Source organism: Rhinatrema bivittatum, chromosome 3 (genome assembly GCF_901001135.1).
Source record: "Rhinatrema bivittatum chromosome 3, aRhiBiv1.1, whole genome shotgun sequence".
Taxonomy (NCBI): domain Eukaryota; kingdom Metazoa; phylum Chordata; class Amphibia; order Gymnophiona; family Rhinatrematidae; genus Rhinatrema; species Rhinatrema bivittatum.
The window spans coordinates 6,782,079-6,805,109 of record NC_042617.1 but is presented as its reverse complement, the minus strand read 5'-3'; the positions used below and the strand labels follow the sequence as shown (position 1 = coordinate 6,805,109).

General features: G+C 48.2%; 1 protein-coding gene across 1 annotated transcript in view; it reads right to left on the bottom strand.

Moving 5' to 3' along the window:
• RSPH9 (radial spoke head 9 homolog) overlaps positions 1-23,031 on the bottom strand; it is a gene marked incomplete in the record, with an annotated part of 135,273 nt that overhangs the window by 97,941 nt on the left and 14,301 nt on the right. Inside the window, 1 exon segment of the mRNA XM_029596740.1 lies at positions 11,244-11,409. Within this exon segment, the coding sequence (XP_029452600.1) occupies positions 11,244-11,409 (166 nt within the window).

Below are 23,031 nucleotides of genomic sequence, written 5' to 3'. Positions count from 1 at the left end.
GTTCCTAACAAAACTGAATCCTTCTTCCTTGCACCATCGTCTCATCCACGCATTGAGACTCCGGACCTCTGCCTGCCTCTGGTGACCTGCGCGTGGAACAGGGAGCATTTCAGAGAATGCTACCCTGTTGGTTCTGGATTTCAGCTTTCTACCTAAGAGCCTAAATTTGGCTTCCAGAACCTCCCTCCCAAATTTTCCTATGTCGTTCGTGCCCACATGGACCACGACAGCTGGCTCCTCCCCAGTACTGTCTAAAATCCTATCTAGATGATGTGTGAGGTCTGCCACCTTCGCACCAGGTAGGCACATTACCTGGCGATCCTCACACACACCAGCCACCCAGCTATCTACCTTCCTAATAACAGAATCACCAACTATGTCGGCCGACCTAACCCTTCCCTCCTGGGCAGTAGCCCTGGTAGACACATCCTCGGTGCGAGAAGACAATGCACCTCCTGGAGAGCAGGTCCTTGCTACAGGATCCTTTCCTAATGCACCAGGTTAATGCTCTCTGATCACGAGACCTTTTTCCTCCAAGGCAGCACCAGGGCTGCCAGTCTGAAGTTGGGACTTGACTACTATGTCCCTGAAGGTCTCATCTATATACCTCTCTGTCTGCCTCAGCTCCTCCAGGTCTGCCACTCTAGCCTCCAGAGATCGGACTCGTTCTCTGAGAGCCAGGAGCTCTTTGCATCGCATGCACATGTACAACTTCTCACCGGTGGGTAAAAAATCATACATGTGACACTTGATGCAAAAGATTGGGAAGCCCCCCTCTTTCTGCTGGGCTGCTGCCTTCATCTCAAATTTGTTCAGTTCCTAGTTACGTTTTAGGTTGCTATGGGAGTAGGAATGTGTCTAATTAACGTCCTATAAATGTATTAGTGAAGTCACTATATGTCTGGTAGTGGCCTACAAGGGAATGATTACACTCTTAATAAGGTGTGGGGAATTGGTGAAGTTGTAGAGCTGATTTTCTTTTTTTTTTTTTTTTTTTTTTTTTTTAGTATGAAAGTGGCACCTGCCTATAAATTAAAGGATGAGCTAGGGGTGGGTGGGAGAGGGGTGAGAAATAAAAGCACAAACACACTAAATAATATCCCCCAATAGTTTACAAAAATTTCCCAAGCAGAACTTACTGATTCCTTTCAGCCACCAGCAAGGTGATCCTCTCCTCTCAGTGCTCCCACTCTTTTATTCCTGCCATTGAAGCAAAGAGCGATACCGCAGTTGTGTCAAAATCATGAAAGTTAATTGGTTGAGGGTAGTAAGTGCTGCTCTATTAATTTTCATGCTCTCGACTTTTAGGGCTCCTCAGTATTTATCCTATGTCTTTTTTAATTCATTTACTGTTTTTGTCCTCACCACCAGCTCTGAAAGCGCATTCCAGGCCTTCACCACTCTCTCCGTGAAGAAATATTTCCTGATGTTGGTTCTGAGTCGTCCCTCCTGGAATTTCATTTCATGACCCCCTAGTTCTATTGTCTGCTTTCCAACAGAAAAGGTTCAAAGTTCGTGCATCACTAAAACCTTTCAGGTATCTGAAGGTCTGTATCCTATCTCCCCCGCGCCTCCTCTCTTCCAGGGTATCTGAAGCTCTGTATCCTATCTCCCCCGCGCCTCCTCTCTTCCAGGGTATCTGAAGCTCTGTATCCTATCTCCCCCGCGCCTCCTCTCTTCCAGGGTATCTGAAGCTCTGTATCCTATCTCCCCCGCACCTCCTCTCCTCCAGGGTATCTGAAGGTCTGTATCCTATCTCCCCCGCACCTCCTCTCTTCCAGGGTATCTGAAGCTCTGTATCCTATCTCCCCCGCACCTCCTCTCTTCCAGGGTATCTGAAGCTCTGTATCCTATCTCCCCCGCACCTCCTCTCCTCCAGGGTGTACATATTTAGGTCCTTCAGCCTCCCCTCATAAGTCTCCCAATGCTGACCCCCCACCATTTTGGTCACCCTTCTCTGGACTGCGTCAAGTCCTGTCTCTATCTCTTTTGAGATACAATCTCCAGATTCCCTCAGGAGATCTTCTATTTATCCCCTGCTTTCTTGAATTCAAATACTGTCTTTGTCTCCACCACCTCCATAGAGAGAATGTTCCATGCATCCACCATCCTTTCTATAAAGAAATATTTTCTTAGAGGCCAATGTAATAAGGTGAGCTTGGCAGAGCACAGTTTAACCCAGTTGTGCGCATAGGGGTAGATTTTCAGACGAGCGCGAATAGCCTACTTTTGTTTGCGCTCCAGGCGCAAACAAAAGTACGCTGGATTTTAGTAGATACGCGCGTATCGGCTAAAATCCTGGATCGGCGCGCGCAAGGCTATCGATTTCATATAGCCTGCGCGCGCCGAGCCGCGCAGCCTACCCCCGTTCCCTCCTAGGCCGCTCCGAAATCGGAGCGGCCTAGAAGGGAACTTTCCTTTGCCCTCCCCTCACCTTCCCCTCCCTTCCCCTACCTAACCCACCCGCCCGGCCCTGTCTAAACCCCCATCCTACCTTTGTCAGGGGATTTACGCCTCCCAGAGGGAGGCGTAAATCCCCGCGCGCGAGCGGGACTCCTGCGCGCCGGGCCGCGACCTGGGGGCGGGTACGGAGGGCGCGGCCACGCCCCCGGACTGCCTCGGGCCGTAGCCACGCCCCCGTACCCGCCCTCAAAACGCTGCCGACACGCCCCCGCAACGCCGCGCGCTCCGGCCCCGCCCCCCCGACACGCCTCCCGACACGCCCACTCCGAAAACCCCGGGACTTACGCGAGTCCCGGGGTTCTGCGTGCGCCGGTGAGCCTATGTAAAATAGGCTCACCGGCGCGCAGGGCCCTTGTCGCGTAAATCCGCCCGGTTTTGGGCGGATTTACGCGAGCAGGGCTCTGAAAATCCGCCCCATATTTTGTTGTGCAAACTATCTCCAATGCACACAAAAAATGTGTGTGTACCTCAGCGCCTCGCATGCAAAGCCCATGCTAATGATGGCATTAGCTATTACCCCCCAATGCAGAGAGCTGCACTGGCTTATCTAATGTTTCCTTAGTGCTGGAAACATAACTCCTAGTCCATGGTGGAGTAGTTTCCAAGCTAATGATAATCTATGGGTGGAAGCTGGAGTTCCGGTGCTGGAAGATGAAAGGAAAATTGCTTCTTACCTGCTAATTTTCGTTCCTGAAATACCACAGATCAGTCCAGGCCAGGGGGTTTTGCATCCCTACCAGCAGGTGGAGGCAGAGAACAAAACTTTGCGGCACTCCTACATATCTGAGAGTGCCAGCTGCAGTTCCTCAGTATTGCCCTGTACCCAAGCCCAAACCACTAACCTGACTATCAGGAGAAGGGGTTGGACGCCAAAACATAATGTAAGCCAAACTCACCCATAACTAGGCAACAAAACAATGTGACCACCTTGGATCCTGCCCCTCCATGAGCATTTGCAATAAGAAAGTTTCTTCAGCAAACTATTATATCTCAAGGCAGTCTTCCGGAGTCTGAAAAGGGGGTGGGCCTCTGGCCTGATCTGTGGTATTACAGAAACGAAAATTAACAGGTAAGAACCAATTTTCCTTTCCTGAACATACCCAGATAGTCCAGACCAGTGGGATATACCCAAGCTACTCTACACACTGGGCGGGAACCCGAAAGACCCGCATGCAGGACACTTTCACCGAAGGACGACTCATCCTGCAGCCTAACATCCAAATGATAATGCTTGGTGAAAGTGTGAAGGGAGGCCCAAACCGCTGCCCTGCAACTGTCCTGCAGTGAAAGAAGCTGACACTCAGCCCAGGAGGCAACCTGAACTCTAGTGGTATGAGCTCTCAGACCCAAGGGCGCCTGAACTCTAGTGGTATGAGCTCTCAGACCCAATGGCGCCTGAACTCTAGTGGTATGAGCTCTCAGACCCAAGGGCGCCTGAACTCTAGTGGTATGAGCTCTCAGACCCAAGGGCGCCTGAACTCTAGTGGTATGAGCTCTCAGACCCAAGGGCGCCTGAACTCTAGTGGTATGAGCTCTCAGACCCAAGGGCGCCTGAACTCTAGTGGTATGAGCTCTCAGACCCAAGGGCGCCTGAACTCTAGTGGTATGAGCTCTCAGACCCAAGGGCGCCTGACACCCTTGGGTATGAGAGCTCAGACCCAAGGGCGCCTGACGCCCTTGTAGGGCAGGTGGACCGCTCTTGTCTCGAGCCGGTTGATAGACCAGGTCCTTTCCCTTGGCAACCACAGACCCTGAGCGGACTTGTCTAAGCAAACTGCTCCCCAGCCTGAGAGACTGGCATCCAAAGAGATCACAATTCAGTCCGGTGGCTACAAATCCACACCTTTCTCCAGATTGCTGCGTAAGAGCCGCCATGACAGACTGGTTCTTGACTCTGGAAGAGGCAACGGTAAATGGAACTGCTCTGACACAGGACTCCACCTGGACAACAGGGCACGCTATAAAGGCCACATGTGAACGAACGCCCAAGGAATCAAATCCAAAGTGGAGGCCATGGATCCCAGCACTTGCAAGTGGTGCCAGACAGCAGGAACCTCTCTTCAAAGGAAGGCCCTGATCTGCGATTCTAACTTCATCACCCGGTCCGCTTGCCTAGATAGGTATCGAAATGCGCTCCCAAGTACACCAGAGACTGATTGGGCACCAAGTGACTCTTCTGTACATTTATGATCCAGCCTAGCAAGCGTAAGGTGAACATCACCCTCTGGATTGATCTCTCGCAGTCCTCCCTCAACTTCGCTCAAATCAACCAATCGTCCAGGTATGGGTGGACCAGAATCCCATCCTTGCGAAGGGCCGCTGCCACTACCACCATGACCTTGGTAAAGGTGCGTGGAGCTGTCGCCAGACTGAAAGGTAGCGCTCGAAATTGGAAGTGTTGACCCAGCACCATGAATCGCAGAAACCTCTGATGGTCTTGCCGGATCGAGATGTGCAAATACACCTCGGTGAGATCCAGGGACGCAAGATACCCCTCCTCGTGCACCGCAGACACCACCATTCGCAAACAAGTTAAAGAGATTTCCCCTTTTTGACTAATTTAGTGAATTTATCATTATCAGAAGGAAGCCTCCCTTGTGAAATAAAAACAGCTACAGTTAAACGATTTTGAAAAACCAGTAACTAGAATGAAATATATTAAGTAATTATTGCCCCATTCTAATCTGTCTTTATCAAAATGTATTGAATCTCTAGTCCTCAAACAGCTCACTGAATATCTAGAAACAGTGGTAGTACTGAAACACTATTATTTATCGGCATTAGATACCATATGGTGTGGTTCTGATGGCGGACAAGATTATCCTTTAATTCTGTTTGATGTTTCCACTGCTTTTGATACATACATCATAATATATTAATTGGCCGCTTAGAGGAACTAGGCTTGTCGGGTACAGTACTTAAATGGTTTCACTCTTACTTACATGAAAGAACATTTCAAGTATGTATAAAATGACAATATCTCCTCCGTAAAGAAAATTAAGAGCGGTTTACCACAAGGATCAGCCTTATTCGCCATGCTGTTTAATCTAATTCTAATTTCGTTATGCAGACTTTTAGCCAGATTAGGTCTTAACTTTCAACCAGCGAGCTAAGGAAGCCTTAGAAGCCTTCTCCCCCTTCTTAGAACCCCCGAAGAGCACAAATAAATGATAAGAGCGCCGAAAAGCATTAGTACCCAGATAACGTAACAAAACACGCCGCACATCCAAAGATGGAGACTCCTGCCCATAGAGGGATCTTTCCATCTTGGCGTTGGTTCTTGTTGCCATGAGGTCCAGCTGAGGAGACCCCAGCGAACACAGATGAGATCCCAGGCCTCTGAGTACAGTTCCCACTCCCCCGGATCCAACTGTTGCCGGCTGAGATAGTCTGCTTGGATGTTGTCCACACCTGCCACATAAGAAGCCGCAATGCCCTCGAGATGGAGTTCTGCCCATTCGAACACCAGCTGAGCCTCCCAAGCCACGGCAGGGCTCCTGGTTCCCCCTGGCGGTTGATGTAAGCCACAGTCGTTGCATTGTCCGAAAATACTCTCCCCATTCGACCGCAGACTAACGGAAGAAATTCCTGAAGGGCTCTGTGCACTGCTCACGTCTCCAACCAGTTGATGGACCATGATTGCTCCGAGACCGACCAGAGGCCTTGCGCTGATCTGCCCAGGCATACCGCCCCCCAGCCCCGGAGATTGGCATCCGTGGTCACCACCACCCAATCCGGCACTTCGAGGGGCACTCCCTTCTCCAGATTGTTCCGTGTCATCCACCATGCCAGACTGGACCTGGCTTCCCTTGGAAGGAGCAGAAAAAGAAAATACCGCTCCAAAAGCGGACTCCATCGGGATAACAAAGCCTTTGGCAGGGGACACATATGCGCAAACACCCAAGGAACCAGCTCCAACGTCGAGGCCATCGACCCCAGGACCTGCAAATAGTCCCAGACTTTGGGAACCGGAAGGCGCAGCAACTAAGCCACCCGAGATTGGAGCTTGGCCACCCTGTCGGCAGTGAGGAACACCCTTCCGTGTTGAGTTTCGAATCGGGCTCCCAAGTATTCCAGAACCTGAGAAGGCATCAAGTGACTCTTTGACAAGTTTACGATCCAACCCAGTGACTCCAAAAGAGTCCGTACACGAAGCACCGACCACGAGCACTCCTCCATTGACTTCGCCCTGATAAGCCAGTCATCCAGATATGGGTGTACCAGAATCCCATCCTGTTTTAGGGCTGCCGTGACGACGACCATCACCTTCGTGAAGATACGAGGAGCCGTGGCGAGTCCAAACGCCCACTTAAGCTGCACTTCCAGCTTACGATCCTGAACGTCCCGTAGAGCCATCGTGGACATGGCGGCATCCACCTTCGGAATCTTAAGGGCATCCAAATGATCCTGTAGGAGCGGGTACAACTTCACCATCGCTCTCTCCTCCTTCAACCCAGAGTCCGGGGAATTCCATTCCCGGCTAATCAGTTTCTGGAACTTCTTTGGAAAGGGGATGGCACTAAGAGGTCTTCGAGGGCCATCCAAAACCGGATTAACCCCCTCATTATCTGACTCCTCCAGGGTTAGCTTAACCCCAAATTCCTCCAGCACCTGGGGAATAAGAGGGTGCAACTCCTCCTTCTTGAAGAGGCGAACCACCCGAGGGTCGTCGCCCTCTACTTCGGGCCCCTTAAAGGCCCCAACCTCATCCTTCGGGTCCTCCAGATCTGTGGGGTGCCCCCCATCCAGGTTCGCATCCAGATCAGATGCTGGAGACAAGCCACCCTCAGCCTGAGAGTCCTCCGAGTCCTCCGTGTCTGAAGCCGCGCATGCGAAGCCTTGGATCTCGCCGGGGACCCCTCGGCCTCTTGGCCGAGTCAGCCGTGCAGTCTCTCAAGCGCCTCGGCCCCAACCCAGACTGGTCCTCCACCCTCTGCTGCACCTAGGGGGGACAGAGGAGGTGAGGATTCCCAGAGCCCCGAGGCTGCACCCCCTTCCCTTGGTTCCCCTCTCCCGAGGAAGGACCAGGCCAAGGCCCCCCCTTTCACCGCTGACTGAGGACCTCCGTGGTCTTGAAGGCCTGTCAGAAGCCCCCTCACCCCCATCTGCACAGCCCGTGGAGAGGGGATTGAGACAAGCAGGCCTTGTGCCACAGGCCCGACAGGCCTCCACCAGCAGCCTGTCAGTCAAAGGGCCTGCAAACAGAACTCCGCGCGCTGAAATTGCGGGAGGAGGGGCTCACCACGCGACCGCTGAAGGAGGAAAACAGATCGCAGCACCGCACAAGTTCCCACCGGCAGGAAAACTCCCGAGGAAGGTACTGCTGCCACAGGAAACACTTGCACGGCCCGTGCTAAAAAGGACAACGGGGGGGGGGGGCAATTTCCCCCTCCCGGAGGAACTCTCCCACCGTCTGCGAGCCGCTGCTCCTCCCCTACCAAGGCTGATTCCTCCTGGGCCGGCTCCTGATGATCCCGCCGTGGAGCCTGATTGCAAGGCAGCTCAGACCCACCGCCTGAGCTGCCGCTGCTGCTGCTGCTCCTTTCACAAAGGTTGTTTTTTGGTTTTTTTTTAAAGGGGCAGCACCAAACAGCCCAAAACAACCCAGTTATTAAATAAAGAATCGCCCCCAAAGGGGGATACTTCCCTGAGGCCCAAGGCGTGTAGGGGAGACGTCAGGCCCCCACTGAGGGAACCAGTCCACTGGTTTTCAGTGGTCCTGGAGTTGCAGGCTAAAACCAGCCAGGGGTATCGCCTGTCCCTCGACAGGAACCTGACACCTCGGGGAGCAGAAAAAGGTAAACCTCCAAACCAAAGATCAGTGAAGACTGCAGGTAACACGTCCACCATCTGCTGGAGGCAGAGAAATACTGAGGGACTGCAGGTGGCACTCTCGTTATGTAGCAGTACCCAAAGTTTTATTCTCTGCCTCCATCTGCTGGTGGGATTGAATAAAGCAGGCTTGTCTGGACTGATCTGGGTATGTTCAGGAAGAAGCCTTTTCCATAGCAGGCCCAGCGTTCTGGAATACACACCTGAATATTTAACACCACAAAATGATGTAAAACTCTTTAAAAAAGGATTTAAGACTTGGTTATATAGAGAAGAGTTTGTAATGAAAGGTGCTATGCTACAATGAATAGTAATGTTGAAATGTTTTATTTTAAATTTTTAAATGTATCATTTGTATTTTATGTTTTTATTTGTAATTTATGTTCATTACTGTATATGGTTTTCTTGTAAACCGCTATGATATTGAATAGCGGTATACAAAAATTTTTTTAAATAAATAAAGTCCAGACTGGGAAGGAGGACCTCAGGTAGCAGCTGCTGAATTCTAAGGCCGCAGAAAACTGCTAAAACCACCACAGTCTGGCAATATCTGCCAGCTGCTAACAAGCCTAAAACTAAAACACTACCTCTACGCTGATGACGTACAAATCCTGATCCCTATAACTGAATCCCTTACGAAAACACTTAAGTTCTGGGACAACTGCCTCCAAGCCATCAACCTCCTCCTCACCAGCCTAAACCTGGTACTTAACTCTGCCAAAACGGAACTCCTCCTCATATCCCCTGAATACAGCGATACCCCTCAGCTGACCCACCCTAACACTTTAATCGCACAAGCAAGAGATCTTAGAGTAATAATTGACAATCATCTGAACTTAAAGAAGTTCATCAACCACACAACCAAGGACTACAGGTGCTAAAAAGACTTAAACCTCTTCTGCACTTTCACGACTTCAGATCTGTCCTCCAGGCCATTATATTCTCCAAGATAGGCTACTGCAATTCCATTCTACTAGGTCTCCCCGCCTCCTCCACCAAACCTCTTCAGATGCTCCAAAACACAGCCGCTAGAATCCTAACAAACACCAACAGAAGCAATCACATTACACCCATCCTCAGAGATCTGCATTGGCTACCAATAAGCTTTAGAATCCTTCACAAATCCCTTACCATCATTCATAAAACCATTCACCACCAGGTCCCCATCGACCTGCAACTTCCACTCAGACTCCACACCTCTTCAAGACCTATCAGGGAAGCTTACAAAGGATCCCTGCACGCCCCTTCTACCAAATCCACCCATCTGTCAACCACTAGAGAACGGGCCTTCTCGACAGCGGGACCAGCCATCTGGAATGCTATCCCCCCCGATCTCAGACAGGAACCCTGCTTGTTGACATTCAGGAAGAAACTTAAGACCTGGCTGTTTCAACAAGCCTTCCCCTAACCCAGGCCTACATCAGCTATGCCACAGACCATTCACTAAGGCCTTCTGTTCAATGCACACCATCTCAGACATTATAATTGATTTGTTATAGTTACCGAGTTACCTTTCTTCTTCTGGCTTCTTCATCTTCCTAGTTCCATTACCCTTGTTTTATTGTAACTTTTTGCCTCCTCTTCTTCTATGTTAAGGTTAATGTTATTACCCCCGGTTCCTTGTAAACAGATATATGATATGATCTGTATCATGAATGTCGGTATAAAAAAGTACTAAATAAATAAATATCCCATGGGAGGACGAGCAAGAGGCTTAGCTTACCGTGCCCTTCCTGCAACTCACTGATTGAAAAGGAAATTGGTTTGATCCACAAAAACACAAGCCTTTCTTGATAGTGTTTATAAAAATGTGGAAAAGAACCGGTCCAAGGACTGATGCCTGCAGTACACCACTAGTAATGGCCCTTTCCTTGCAGTGAGCTCCATTTACCACTATGTCGCTTCCTTCTCGACCAGTTACTAACCTAGTTGATTATTTTAGGACCCATATCAAGTCACCTGTGTGGTACTGTGTCAAAGGCCTTACTGAAATCTAAGCGCTCTCCCTGATCCAACTCTCTGGTCACCCAGTCAAAGAAATTGATCAGATTAATCGAACAAGACCTAACTCTGGTAAAATCCATGCAGCCTTGGATCATGCAATCCAATGGATTCCAGAAACTGCACTCTCTTCCGCTTTAGCAGCGATTCCATTCATTTTCTCTCCACAGAGGTCAGGCTAACCTGCCTATAGTTCCCAGCCCTCCATTTTTGTGAAGAGGAAACCCATCTGCCTGTCAATAGTGCTCTGGAAGTACTCCTGACTGTAAAGCAGCATTGAAGAGGTCAGCCAGCAGAGCTGCCAGAACTTCTCTAACTTCCTGTAATACCCTCGCATATATCCTGTCTGTCACCTTATCCACTTTTACTTTAGCTAGCTTTTCACAAACACATTGTTCTGAAAACCTTTTCAGGCTTGCCTTGCTTCCAATCCTGTGTGTCCATTTTCTGTGCTCCTACTCTTGGTCCTTCCTCAGTGAACAGAAATTCCAGTTTTTCCTCGTCAGGCTCTACATATTCCCCCCTTCACCTTTGAACTTTTGCACTTCCTCTTTCTCACTAACATACCTTACAAAAAAAGACTGCTCCCCGTTTTACCGTATTTGTTATTTTTCCTTCCATTTGCGCCTTTGCTCTCCTAATTTCCCAGGTATTGTCATCTGTCTTCCTCTTTCTGCAATTTCTTGTGTATGAATGCAATGTATGATGTCATTTGTAACATAATGGCCAGAATCTGCAGGGAGAAGAGGTAATCTGTGATTCTCTTGCTACGACAGCTGAAGCCAGAGGGTCACAGGAATGGCAGGGCAGCAGCTTAAACCATTTGAATGTAATGATTTAAAAGCAGAATGTTTACCGGTCTGAGATGGGAATATTAGCCTTGTGAGAATACTGATGGCATAGCTCTAGATATCAGGGAGAGAGAAATGTGGCCACACCAGACTTACCATATATCCTTCCTCTTGGCTCTCCTCCTCTTCACCTGTCTTCTGGATGTCTGTAAAATCATACTCGTAAGAGGGGTCCCCTATGAAACGGCCCTTCACCATAGATGCGTCCCTTATCAATTTTTCAGTAGATGGTGGCAGGAGGCTCCAGTCAAGGCAGTTCAAACTAGCAGAGAAATGAATAGTACCCACCAGTTAGTAGCCTCAAAAGGAAAAACAAGAATCCTGACACTCTGAAAGAAAAAGGTTGCTGCTCACTTATTTATCATCAAATCATTATAGGAAAACTGGTTCTTACCTGCTAATTTTCGTTCCTGTAGTACCAAGGATCAGTCCAGACCACTGGGTTATGCCTCCCTTCCAGCAGATGGAGTCAGAGAAAAGCTGAAAAGCACCCCCAGATAACCCGGTGTGCCACCTGCGAGCCTTCAGTATAATCAATATCAAAGCAGAATGAAGTAAATTTAAACAACCAATGACTAGATCAAGAGAATTTAGCTGAACAATAACCTGGGAAAACTATGTACAGGACAAGAGTACGGATTGAAATGCTTCCATGGATAAGCTTGCTTGAAAATCTTCAGATTCGTCTAAAAACTGCAGAGAGAAAAAACAAAATCAACCGAGCGGACTCTCCTGAACACTATTCCCCTGGGCGGGCGTCTGGACTGATCCTTGGTACGAAAATTAGCAGGTAAGAACCAATTTTCCTTTCCCTGTACGTACCAGGATCAGTCCAGACCGCTGTGATGTACTCAAGCTGCCCTAAATGGGGTGGGACCCGGAGAGTCCCGCTCAAAGCACACTGCTGCCAAAAGAATCAACATCCGGAGCCCGGACGTCCAAACGGTAATGCTTAGCAAACATGTGCAATGATTTCCAAGTAGCTGCCCTGCAAACCTCTTGTGGCGAAACACATTGGCTCTCTGCCCAAGATGCCGCTTGAGATCTGAGCGAATGAGCCTTCAGACCATCTGGCACTTGCCGGCCATGACATATGTATGCCGAAGCAATAGTGTCCTTTAACCATCGGGCAATAGTAGTCTTTGAAGCCTTACATCCTTTCTTAGGACCGCTCCATAAGACAAAAAGATGGTCTGACAATCGAAAAGCATTAGTCACTTCCAAGTACCGCAGAAGTATCCTGCGGATGTCCAGTCTCCTCAAATCCTGAGCCTGAGAAGAATTCCTATCCAAATCTGGAAAAGCCAGGAATTCAACTGACTGATTTACGTGAAACGATGATACAACCTTCTGCAGAAAAGAAGGCACTGTCCGAAGCGAAACCCCAGAGTCCGAGATTCGCAAGAACGGTTCTCTGCAGGACAACACTTGAATCTCCGATATCTATCTGACCGAACAGATAGCCACGAGGAACACCGCCTTGAGTGTTAAATCTCTCAACGTAGCCCGCTTGATACGCTCAAAGGAAGGACCACAGAGCCCTCGGAGAACCAAATTCAAACTCCACGAAGGACACACTGCACGGACCGGCGGGTGTAAATGTTTGGCTCCCTTCAAAAAACGCGCCACATCCAGATGCAATGGATCTACCATCAACCTTATCTCTTAAACAGCCTAACGCTGCTACCTGAACCCGGAGTGAGCTATACGCCAGTCCTTTCTTTAAGCCTTCCTGCATGAACAGGATAAAGATCATACAAGAGAGTAAATGCTCAGTAGAATCTCTATGGGTAGAAATCCCATGTGTGTTGGGTAAGAGTATAGTGATAGGAGTATACTACCGTCCACCTGGACAAAATGGTCAGACAGATGATGAAATGCTAAGAGAAATTTGGCAGTGCAATAATAATGGGAGATTTCAATTACCCCAATATTGACTGGGTAAATGTAACATCAGGACTTGCTAGAGACATAAAGTTCCTGGATGTAATAAATGACTGCTTCATGGAGCAACTGGTTCAGGAACCAACAAGAGAGGGAGCTATTTTAGATTTAATTCCTAGTGGAATGCAGGATTGGGTGAGAGAGGTAATGGTGGTGGGGCCACTTGGCAACAGTGATCATAACATGATCAAATTTAAACTAATAACTGGAAGTGGGACAATAAGTAAATCTGCAGCTCTAACACTAAATTTTAAAAAGGGAAACTTTGATAAAATGAGGAAAATAGAAAAAAACTGAAAGGTGCAGCTGCAAAGGTTAAAAGTGTTCAACAGGCTTGGACATTGTTTAAAAATACAATCCTAGAGGCGCAGTCCATATGTATTCCACACATTAAGAAAGGTGGAAGGAAGGCAAAACGATTATCGTCATGGTTAAAAGGTGAGGTGAAAGAGGCTATTTTAGCCAAAAAAAACATCCTTCAAAAATTGGAACAAGGATCCATCTGAAGAAAATAGGATAAAACATAAGCATTGTCAAGTTAAGTGTAAAACATTGATAAGACAGGCGAAGAGAGAATTTGAAATGAAGTTGGCCATAGAGGCAAAAGCTCATAATAAAAACTTTTTAAAATATATTCAAAGCAAGAAACCTGTGAGGGAGTCGGTTGGACCATTAGATGACCGAGGGGTTAAAGGGGCTCTTAGGTAAGATAAGGCCATTGCAGAAAGACTAAATGAATTATTTGCCTCCATGTTTACTAATGAGGATGTTAGGGGAGATACCAGTTCCGGAGATGGTTTTCAGGGGTGATGAGTCAGACGAACTGAACGAACTCACTGTGAACCTGGAAGATGTAGTAGGCCAGATTGACAAACTAAAGAGTAGCAAATCACTTGGACCGGATGGTATGCATCCTAGGGTACTGAAGGAACTAAAAAATGAAATTTATGATTTATTAGTTAAAATGTGTAACCTATCATTAAAATCATCCATTGTACCTGAAGACTGGAGGGTGGCCAATGTAACCCCAATATTTAAAAAAGGTTCCAGGGGCGATCCGGGTAACTATAGACTAGTAAGCCTGACTTCAGTGCAGGGAAAAATAGTGGAAACTATTCTCAAGATCAAAATCGTAGAGCATATAGAAAGACATGATTTAATGGGACACAGTCAACATGGATTTACCCAAGGGAAGTCTTGCCTAACAAATCTGCTTCATTTTTTTGAAGGGGTTAATAACATGTGGATAAAGGTGAACCGGTAGATGTAGTGTATTTGGATTTTCAGAAGGCGTTTGGCAAAGTCCCTCATGAGAGGCTTCTACGAAAACTAAAAAGTCAAGGTATAGGATGCGATGTCCTTTCGTGGGTTACAAACTGGTTAAAAGACAGGAAACAGAGAGTAGAATTAAATGGAAATTTTCTCAGTGGAAAAGGGTAAACAGGGGAGTGCCTCAGGGATCTGTACTTGGACCGGTGCTTTTCAATATATATATAAATGATCTGGAAAGGAATACGACGAGTGAGGTTATCAAATTTGCGGATGATACAAAATTATTCAGAGTAGTTAAATCACAAGCAGACTGTGATACATTACAGGAGGACCTTGCAAGACTGGAAGATTGGGCATCCAAATGGCAGATGGCAGGTGTTGCATATAGGGAAAAATAACCATTGCTGTAGTTACATGATGTTAGATTCCATATTAGGAGCTACCACCCAGGAAAAAGATCTAGGCATCATAGTGGATAATACTTTAAAATTGTCGGCTTAGTGTGCTGCAGCAGTCAAAAAAGCAAATAGAATGTTAGGAATTATTAGGAAGGGAATGGATAATAGAACGGAAAATGTCATAATGCCTCTATAATGTCATAATGCCTATAATGTCTATAATGTCATAATGCCTCTATAATGTCTCTATAAAAACTTTTTAAAATATATCCGAAGCAGAAAGCCTGTGAGGGAGTCAGTTGGACCGTGAGATGATCGAGGGGTTAAAGGGGCACTTATAGAAGATAAGGCCATCGGGGAAAGATTAAATTATTTCTTTGCTTCGGTGTTTACTGAAGAGAATGTTGGGGAGGTACCCATAATGGAGAAGGTTTTCATGGGTAAAGATTCAGATGGACTGAATCAAATCACGGTGAACCTAGAAGATGTGGTAGGCCTGATTGACAAACTGAAGAGTAGTAAATCACCCGGACCGGATGGTATACACCCCAGAGTTCTGAAGGAACTAAAAAATGAAATTTCAGACCTATTAGTAAAAATTTGTAACTTATCATTAAAATCATCCATTGTACCTGAAGACTGGAGGATAGCAAATGTAACCCCAATATTTAAAAAGGGCTCCAGGGGTGATCCGGGAAACTACAGACTGGTTAGCCTGACTTCAGTGCCAGGAAAAATAGTGGAAAGTGTTCTAAACATCAAAATCACAGAACATATAGAAAGACATGGTTTAATGGAACAAAGTCAGCATGGCTTTACCCAGGGCAAGTCTTGCCTCACAAATCTGCTTCACTTTTTTGAAGGGGTTAATAAACATGTGGCTAAAGGTGAACCGGTAGATGTAGTATACTTGGATTTTCAGAAGGCGTTTGACAAAGTTCCTCATGAGAGGCTTCTAGGAAAAGTAAAAAGTCATGGGATAGGTGGCGATGTCCTTTCATGGATTGCAAACTGGCTAAAAGACAGGAAACAGAGAGTAGGATTAAAATCTGTATTGGGACCCTTACTTTTCAATATATTTATAAATGATCTGGAAAGAAATACGAGTGAGATAATCAAATTTGCAGATGACACAAAATTGTTCAGAGTAGTTAAATCACAAGCAGATTGTGATAAATTGCAGGAAGACCTTGTGAGACTGGAAAATTGGGCATCCAAATGGCAGATGAAATTTAATGTGGATAAGTGCAAGGTGATGCATATAGGGAAAAATAACCCATGCTATAGTTACACAATGTTGGGTTCCATATTAGGTGCTACAACCCAAGAAAGAGATCTAGGTGTCATATTGGATAACACATTGAAATCGTCGGTGCAGTGTGCTGCGGCAGTCAAAAAAGCAAACAGAATGTTGGGAATTATTAGAAAGGGAATGGTGAATAAAATGGAAAATGTCATAATGCCTCTGTATCGCTCCATGGTGAGACCGCACCTTGAATACTGTGTACAATTCTGGTCGCCGCTGTTATGTTTGTGGACCCTTGACCCAGAGTAAAAAGTCACCCACCTGAGGAATCTAGGTGCCTTTCGTCTCTGGAAGGTGGAAGTCCCGGTACCAAAACCCCTCAGTACCCTACGCTGGCCCTCAGCGTGAACTGGGTACAGGCCAAAGACAACCAGATACAGCGTCCTGGTTCCAGGCAGGGGTCAGTGTCCAATCCGAGGTCCAGGCAGGCGGCAGGCAAGGCAAGGTCCGAGTCCAATCCGAGGTCCAGGCAAGCAGCAGGCACGGCAAGGTCCGAGTCCAATCTGAGGTCCAGGCAGGCAGCAAGCAAAGCAAAGTCAGGTCCGATCCGAGGTCCAGGCAGGCAGCAGGCAAGGCAAAGTCAAGGCAGGCAGGAGTCAAAAACAGGAAAACCGCAGCACCAGAAACAAAACAACCACCAGACCTGTTGTGAAGGCAATCAGCCCTTCACTGCAAGCGACTTAAATATCCCTCCCTGCTGACGTCTTCTTCCGGGGCCGGCCCCTCTTCCGTGTCCCGGCCCCTTTAAGAGGCGGGGCTGATCGCGGGCTTGACGACGCTGCTCCTCGGAGGGAGGCCATCTTGCTGCCGCGGCCCGTGCGCCGCGGACCGCCGGGAAGGGGACCCGAGCCGGCCTGGCTGGAGGAGGTAGGGGAGCCCGGTCGCGTGCGAACGCGATCGGGGTTCACAACAGCTGCATCTCAAAAAAGATATAATTGCGATGGAGAAGGTACAGAGAAGGGCGACCAAAATGATAAGGGGAATGGAACAACTTCCCTACGAGGAAAGACTAAAGAGATTAGGACTTTTCAGCTTGGAGAAGAGACGACTGAGGGGGGATATGATAGAGGTGTTTAAAATCATGAGAGGTCTAGAACGGGTAGATGTGAATCGGTTATTTACTCTTTCGGATAGTAGAAAGACTAGGGGGCACTCCATGAAGTTAGCATGGGGCACATTTAAAACTAATCAGAGAAAGTTCTTTTTTACTCAACACACAATTAAACTCTGAAATTTGTTACCAGAGGATGTGGTCAGTGCAGTTAGTATAGCTGTGTTTAAAAAAGGATTGGATAAGTTCTTGGAGGAGAAGTCCATTACCTGCTATTAAGTTCACTTAGAGAATAGCCACTGACATTAGCAATAGTAACATGGAATAGACTTAGTTTTTGGGTACTTGCCAGGTTCTTATGGCCTGGATTGGCCACTGTTGGAAACAGGATGCTGGGCTTGATGGACCCTTGGTCTGACCCAGTATGGCATTTTCTTATGTTCTTATATCGCTCCATGGTGAGATCGCACCTTGAAAGCTGTGTACAATTCTAATCGCCGCATCTCAAAAAAGATATAGTTGCGATGGAGAAGGTACAAAGAAGGCAACCAAAATGATAAAGGGGATGGAACAGCTCCCCTATGAGGAAAGGCTGAAGAGGTTAGGGCTGTTCAGCTTGGAGAAGAGACGGCTGAGGGGGGATATGATAGAGGTCTTTAAGATCATGAGAGGTCTTGAACGAGTAGATGTGACTCGGTTATTTACACTTTCGAATAATAGAAAGACTAGGGGGCATTCCATGAAGTTAGCAAGTAGCACATTTAAGACAAATCAGAGAAAATTCTTCTTCACTCAATGCACAATAAAGCTCTGGAGTTTGTTGCCAGAGGATGTGGTTAGTGCAGTTAGTGTAGCTGGGTTCAAAAAAGGTTTGGATAAGTTCTTGGAGGAGAAGTCAATTAATGGCTATTAATCAAATTTACTTAGGGAATAGCCACTGCTATTAATTGCATCAGTAGCATGGGATCTTCTTAGTGTTTGGGTAATTGCCAGGTTCTTGTGTCCTAGTTTGGCCTCTGTTGGAAATAGGATGCTGGGTTTGATGGTCCCTTGGTCTGACCCAGCATGGCAATTTCTTATGTTCTTATGTTCTTCTCTTATTATGAACGCGAGAATGTGCACAATAGTAGCCTGGCGCGGGGACACCTTCAACCCACTGCACCAGGAATCGAAAACCTTCCACACTCGAACGTAGGTGAGAGAAGTAGAGGTCTTTCATGCGCATAGTAGAGTGGTAATCACCGTATCCTGATAGCCCTTCTTTCTCAACTGTCTCCTCCAATAAGCCAAGCCGCTAGACAAAAGCAAGCCGCCTGATCGAAAAATACTGGACCCTGTCGAAGTAAATTTGGTAGGTGACCGAGACGCAAGGGACTGTCTACCGCCAAGTTGATCAGGTCTGCGAACCACGGCCTCTGCGGCCACTCTGGAGTTACAAGAATAACCAGACCCCACCAACGGCCAAGGACGAAACACATAGAGGAGCACTTCGTGAGGCGACGGAAGGACCAGGGCATCAACCCCTTCTGACCTGTACTCCCTTCTGCGACTGAAGAAACGAGCCACTTTCACGTTCAGCTGAGTCGCCATCAAATCCAGCCGGGGGGCTCCCCAGCGGCGAGTCATGAGTCGCATCACCTCCTCGGACAGTTTCCATTCGTCGGAATCTAGCCTTTGTTGACTGAGAAAATCCACCTGGACATTGTCCACTCTGGCTATGTGTAATGGCGCCAACCGGAGTAGATTCCATTCCGCCTAGACCATCAACTTGTCCGCCTTTGCGGCCACCGGCTGACTCTTTGTTCCCACTTGACGATTTCTGTAAGCCACGGTTGTCACATTGTCGAATAGGATCCTTACCGAACGATGCTGGATTAGCGGGATAAAACGGCGCAACGCTAGACGAACCGCCCTTGTCTCCAACCGATTTATGGACCACTTGGATTCCTGCGCAGTCCATTGACCTTGTGCTGATCGTGACTGATAAGACTGCCACCCAACCGGAAAGGCTGGCATCCATTGTCATGATCATCTACTGTGGATTCTCTAGATCCATTCCCTGCTGTAAGTGATCGGGGATCAACCACCATTCTAGACTGGTCCTGGCTGGATCCAGAAGGGGCAAAGGCAAGTGGAACTCCTCAGACTTGGGATCCCAATGGGAAAGCAAAGCCCTCTGCAAAGGCCTCATATGAGCAAATGCCAAGGGAACCAACTCCAGAGTAGACGCCATTGAACCAAGAACTTGCAAATAGTCCCATACCTTGGGCAACGGAAGGGCCAAAAGACGTCGAACCTGAGACATTAGTTTGCCCATCCTCTCCCGAGGCAGGAAAACCTTGCCCACAGACATATCAAACTATGCTCCCAGAAATTCCAACACCTGGGACAGTACCAATTGGCTCTTGGAGAAATTGACAACCCATCCAAGTGAATGGAAGCGATGCAAAACCGACTGCACTGCCACCTTACACAGCACTTCCGATTTCACCCGAATGAGCCAGTCATTCAGATAGGGGTTGAACTAAGATCCCCTCCCACCACAGACACGCTGCCACTACCACCATCACCTTGGTGAAGATACGGGGAGCTGTCGCTAAACCGAATGCCAGCATATGAAACTGTTAATGCTCGCCCAAGACCATGAACCGCAGAAACCTTCGATGATGCTCTCGGATTCCTATGTGAAGGTAAGCCTCCGTCAGATACAAAGAAGCCAAAAATTCGCCTTTGTGGATGGCCGCAATGACGGACCTCAACGTCTCCATTCGAAAACGAGGGACCCATAGTGCTCTGTTGACCTTTTTTAAGTCCATTATCGGCCAGAAGGAGCCCTCCTTCTTGGGGACTACGAAATAAATGGAGTACCTGCCAGTCCGACATTTGATCGGTGGCACCAGGACAACCGCTCCCAGAGCCCTGAGCCGAGACAGGGTTTGGAATATGACCTGTTGCTTTGCCTGAGACCCACAAGGAGACACCAGGAACAGATCCCGAAGCGGGCGAGCAAAATCCAAAGCATAACCATGTTCTATGATATCTAGAACCCACTGGTCCGAAGTAATCTTGACCCATTCCTCGCGAAACAGGGAGAGATGACCCCCGATCTCATTGGGAATCCTTGTTGGAGGAAAATCCTTGGGAGGATCCGTCGCGCTGAGGTCGTCTACCACGAAAGGAATGAGCCCAAGCCTGAGACCTTGCCAACGACTGCCGAGGGGCAAAAGATGAGCCCCTACCCGTACGAAAATGGCGCTGACCCCCAAAACGACCCCCGGTTGCACCAAAAGGGCAAGACGGCCTGGGCTTGTCCTCCGGGAGCTTCTAAACCTTATTGTCCCCTAAGGACTGAACCAGTTGTTCCACATCATCTCCAAATAATAGCTTTCCTCTAAACAGAAAGGTGCCCAGCTGAGACTTAGAAGAGACATCAGCCAACCAATTGCGGAGCCAAAGAAGCCTCCTTGCCGAAACTGCAGAGGACATCGTGCGCACAAAAGTATGAAGAAGGTCTTACAACGCGTCCGCTGTATAAGCAACCGCCGATTCCATGTGGTCGGCCTGTTCTGCCTCCGCCAGAGGGAGCTCTTGAGTTATGAGTAATTGCTGAACCAATCTAAGGGTAGCTCTCTGCATGAGACTACTACAGATGGCCGCCCTAACTCCAAGGGCCAATACTTCAAATACCCGCTTGAGTAGAACCTCCAGCTTTCTATCCTGAGGACCTTGAGAGCTGCTCCTCCCGTTACCGGAACCGTGCTGCGCTTGGCGATGGCCAACCCAGCCGCATCCACCTTAGGATCTTGAGAAGATCCAAGAACTCGTCCGGCAGCGGGTAAAGTTTTCCATAGCCCTACTAATCCTTAGGGTGGCTTCAGGTGCATCTCATTCCCGGGTCATAAGCTGTAAAAGCATTGAGTGGAAAGGAAAAGTTCTAGGAGGGGCCTGCAGGCCCGACAAAACAGGATCCCCTGAAGAAGGATCCGTCACCGGCTGCGGAGCCTGAATATCTAGTTCCTGTGGCACATGAGGAATCAAAGGGTCTAGCTCCTCCTTATAAAATAACCAGAGCATCCGCGAATCATCCCCCTCCACCGGAGCGGCATTGGCAACATCCACCGGGGAGTGGTCCGGAAACACGGACCCCGGAGGAGTGGAATGCGCCAGTGTCAGGAGCGAGACGGGAAGGCCGGGTCCTAGGAGCCCCTTGATCCTCCGCAGCCTTGGGGATCTTAGCAAGAGGAGAATATTGCCCATCCAAGTCTGCTTCAGCCTCCATATAAGCTTTGTAATGCAGTAAAATAAACTGAGAAGAAAATAGGTTCTGTCTCTTTAAGGGCCCCCCCCCCACCCACCAGAGGCACAGCAGGAGGAGAAGAATCATGTCCCAAATCACGAGGCCTTTGGGAGCTTAACGTAGGCGGAGAAATCGGCGGGAAATCCCCTCCTCTCAGCCCTGCGCAGCATCAGGGCCCGAATCGGGCAAAATGGCCGCCATTCCCGCGCTTGCTGAGGATGGGGCAGGCCTCTCCTTGTGAACTGTCTGACGGCGGCCTAAACCGCATGATCGGGGCAATGCTGATCTTTTCCCTGCAATCGACAGCTGCAAAGGCCCCTCGCCCCCGGGGATACAGTAGGAGCACAGGCCTTTGCGAGAGAGCCACGCTGCCAGCTCTCCACACGCTGCACATCGCAATCCTCGCGGCATGGCAATCTAAGCCATAAGTAGAAAATCAGCTGAGTGAAGCAATTCACCCCCTCCGGAGCCCCGGGAGATTTCAGCAGGCTCGCTCTGTTTAAAAGGCTTATCCTTTGTCTTTCATTTATGTATTTATTTTTTCTTTTTCAGAGCTACTCAACCAGGGGAATGTACGTCCCTGGGCTTAATATACAATTTGTAGCTCCCACCAGAGGAATTAAGACGTCTCTGGCACTGTTTGGGGGGGGGAGGGACCGACCCACCGGTAAATCCCCCCCAATTCACCGGGCTGTGTCAATATTCTCTGGGTATTAAGGCCAAGGGCAGGAGCCCAGGCTTGCCTGCTATTGTAAAGTGATCTCAGTCTCCCTTTTTATTTATTTATTATTTATTTTACTACTTACTACAAGTTGACCTATTCCAAAGGTACTAAGGTTAGGAAACCCCCTTCACTCATTAATCAATCAAATAAAGAATTCTGCAAAGGATCAGGACCGCAGGTTATGCCATCCTTCATCTACTAGAGTCAGAGAAACACTGAGGGCTGGCAGGTGGCACAGCGGGTTATCTGGGGGCGCTTTTCAGCTTTTCTCTGACTCCATCTGCTGGAGGGGAGGCATAACCCAGCAGTCTGGACTGATCCTGCTACGTACAGGGAAAATAATGTTAATCACTATTACTTTTCTCTGTACAGCACTTTCTTTCCCTCAGATGCTGCACATCACCTTCTTGCTCCAAAGATGCCAAGTGAGCCCGTTTCTGTATGGAGATTTTTGGCCACTTCTGGTACCTGGAATTACTACAGGAATGCAAATAATGTATTGCAGCCCGGACTGTTACAAAGTCTTCTTCATAAACATGCTCAGCCAGCATCGTTGCTGCACAGTATTCTGCCCCTAACCCTGTAGTGCTTCATGGATCAACCCCCTACCACTAGAGGAGATTCTTCTGCTAGAGTAGGGCCTCACTAGGCTGATCCTGGACATATATTATCATCTGCTTTCATCCCCTGTACCCCTCTCCCAATTACACTAGGCACCTTCATTATCTCCAAGTACCTATAGAATCTTCCAGGAATGTCATACCTGTACCCTCCCCCCCTTTAGCACCCTAGACCTGTGTTACACCTCCCCCCCCCCCCATCTCCCCATGCCTGTTACACCCCTTTAGTTTACCCCTGTACCTGTATTACCCCTCTCCCCATGCCTGTTACA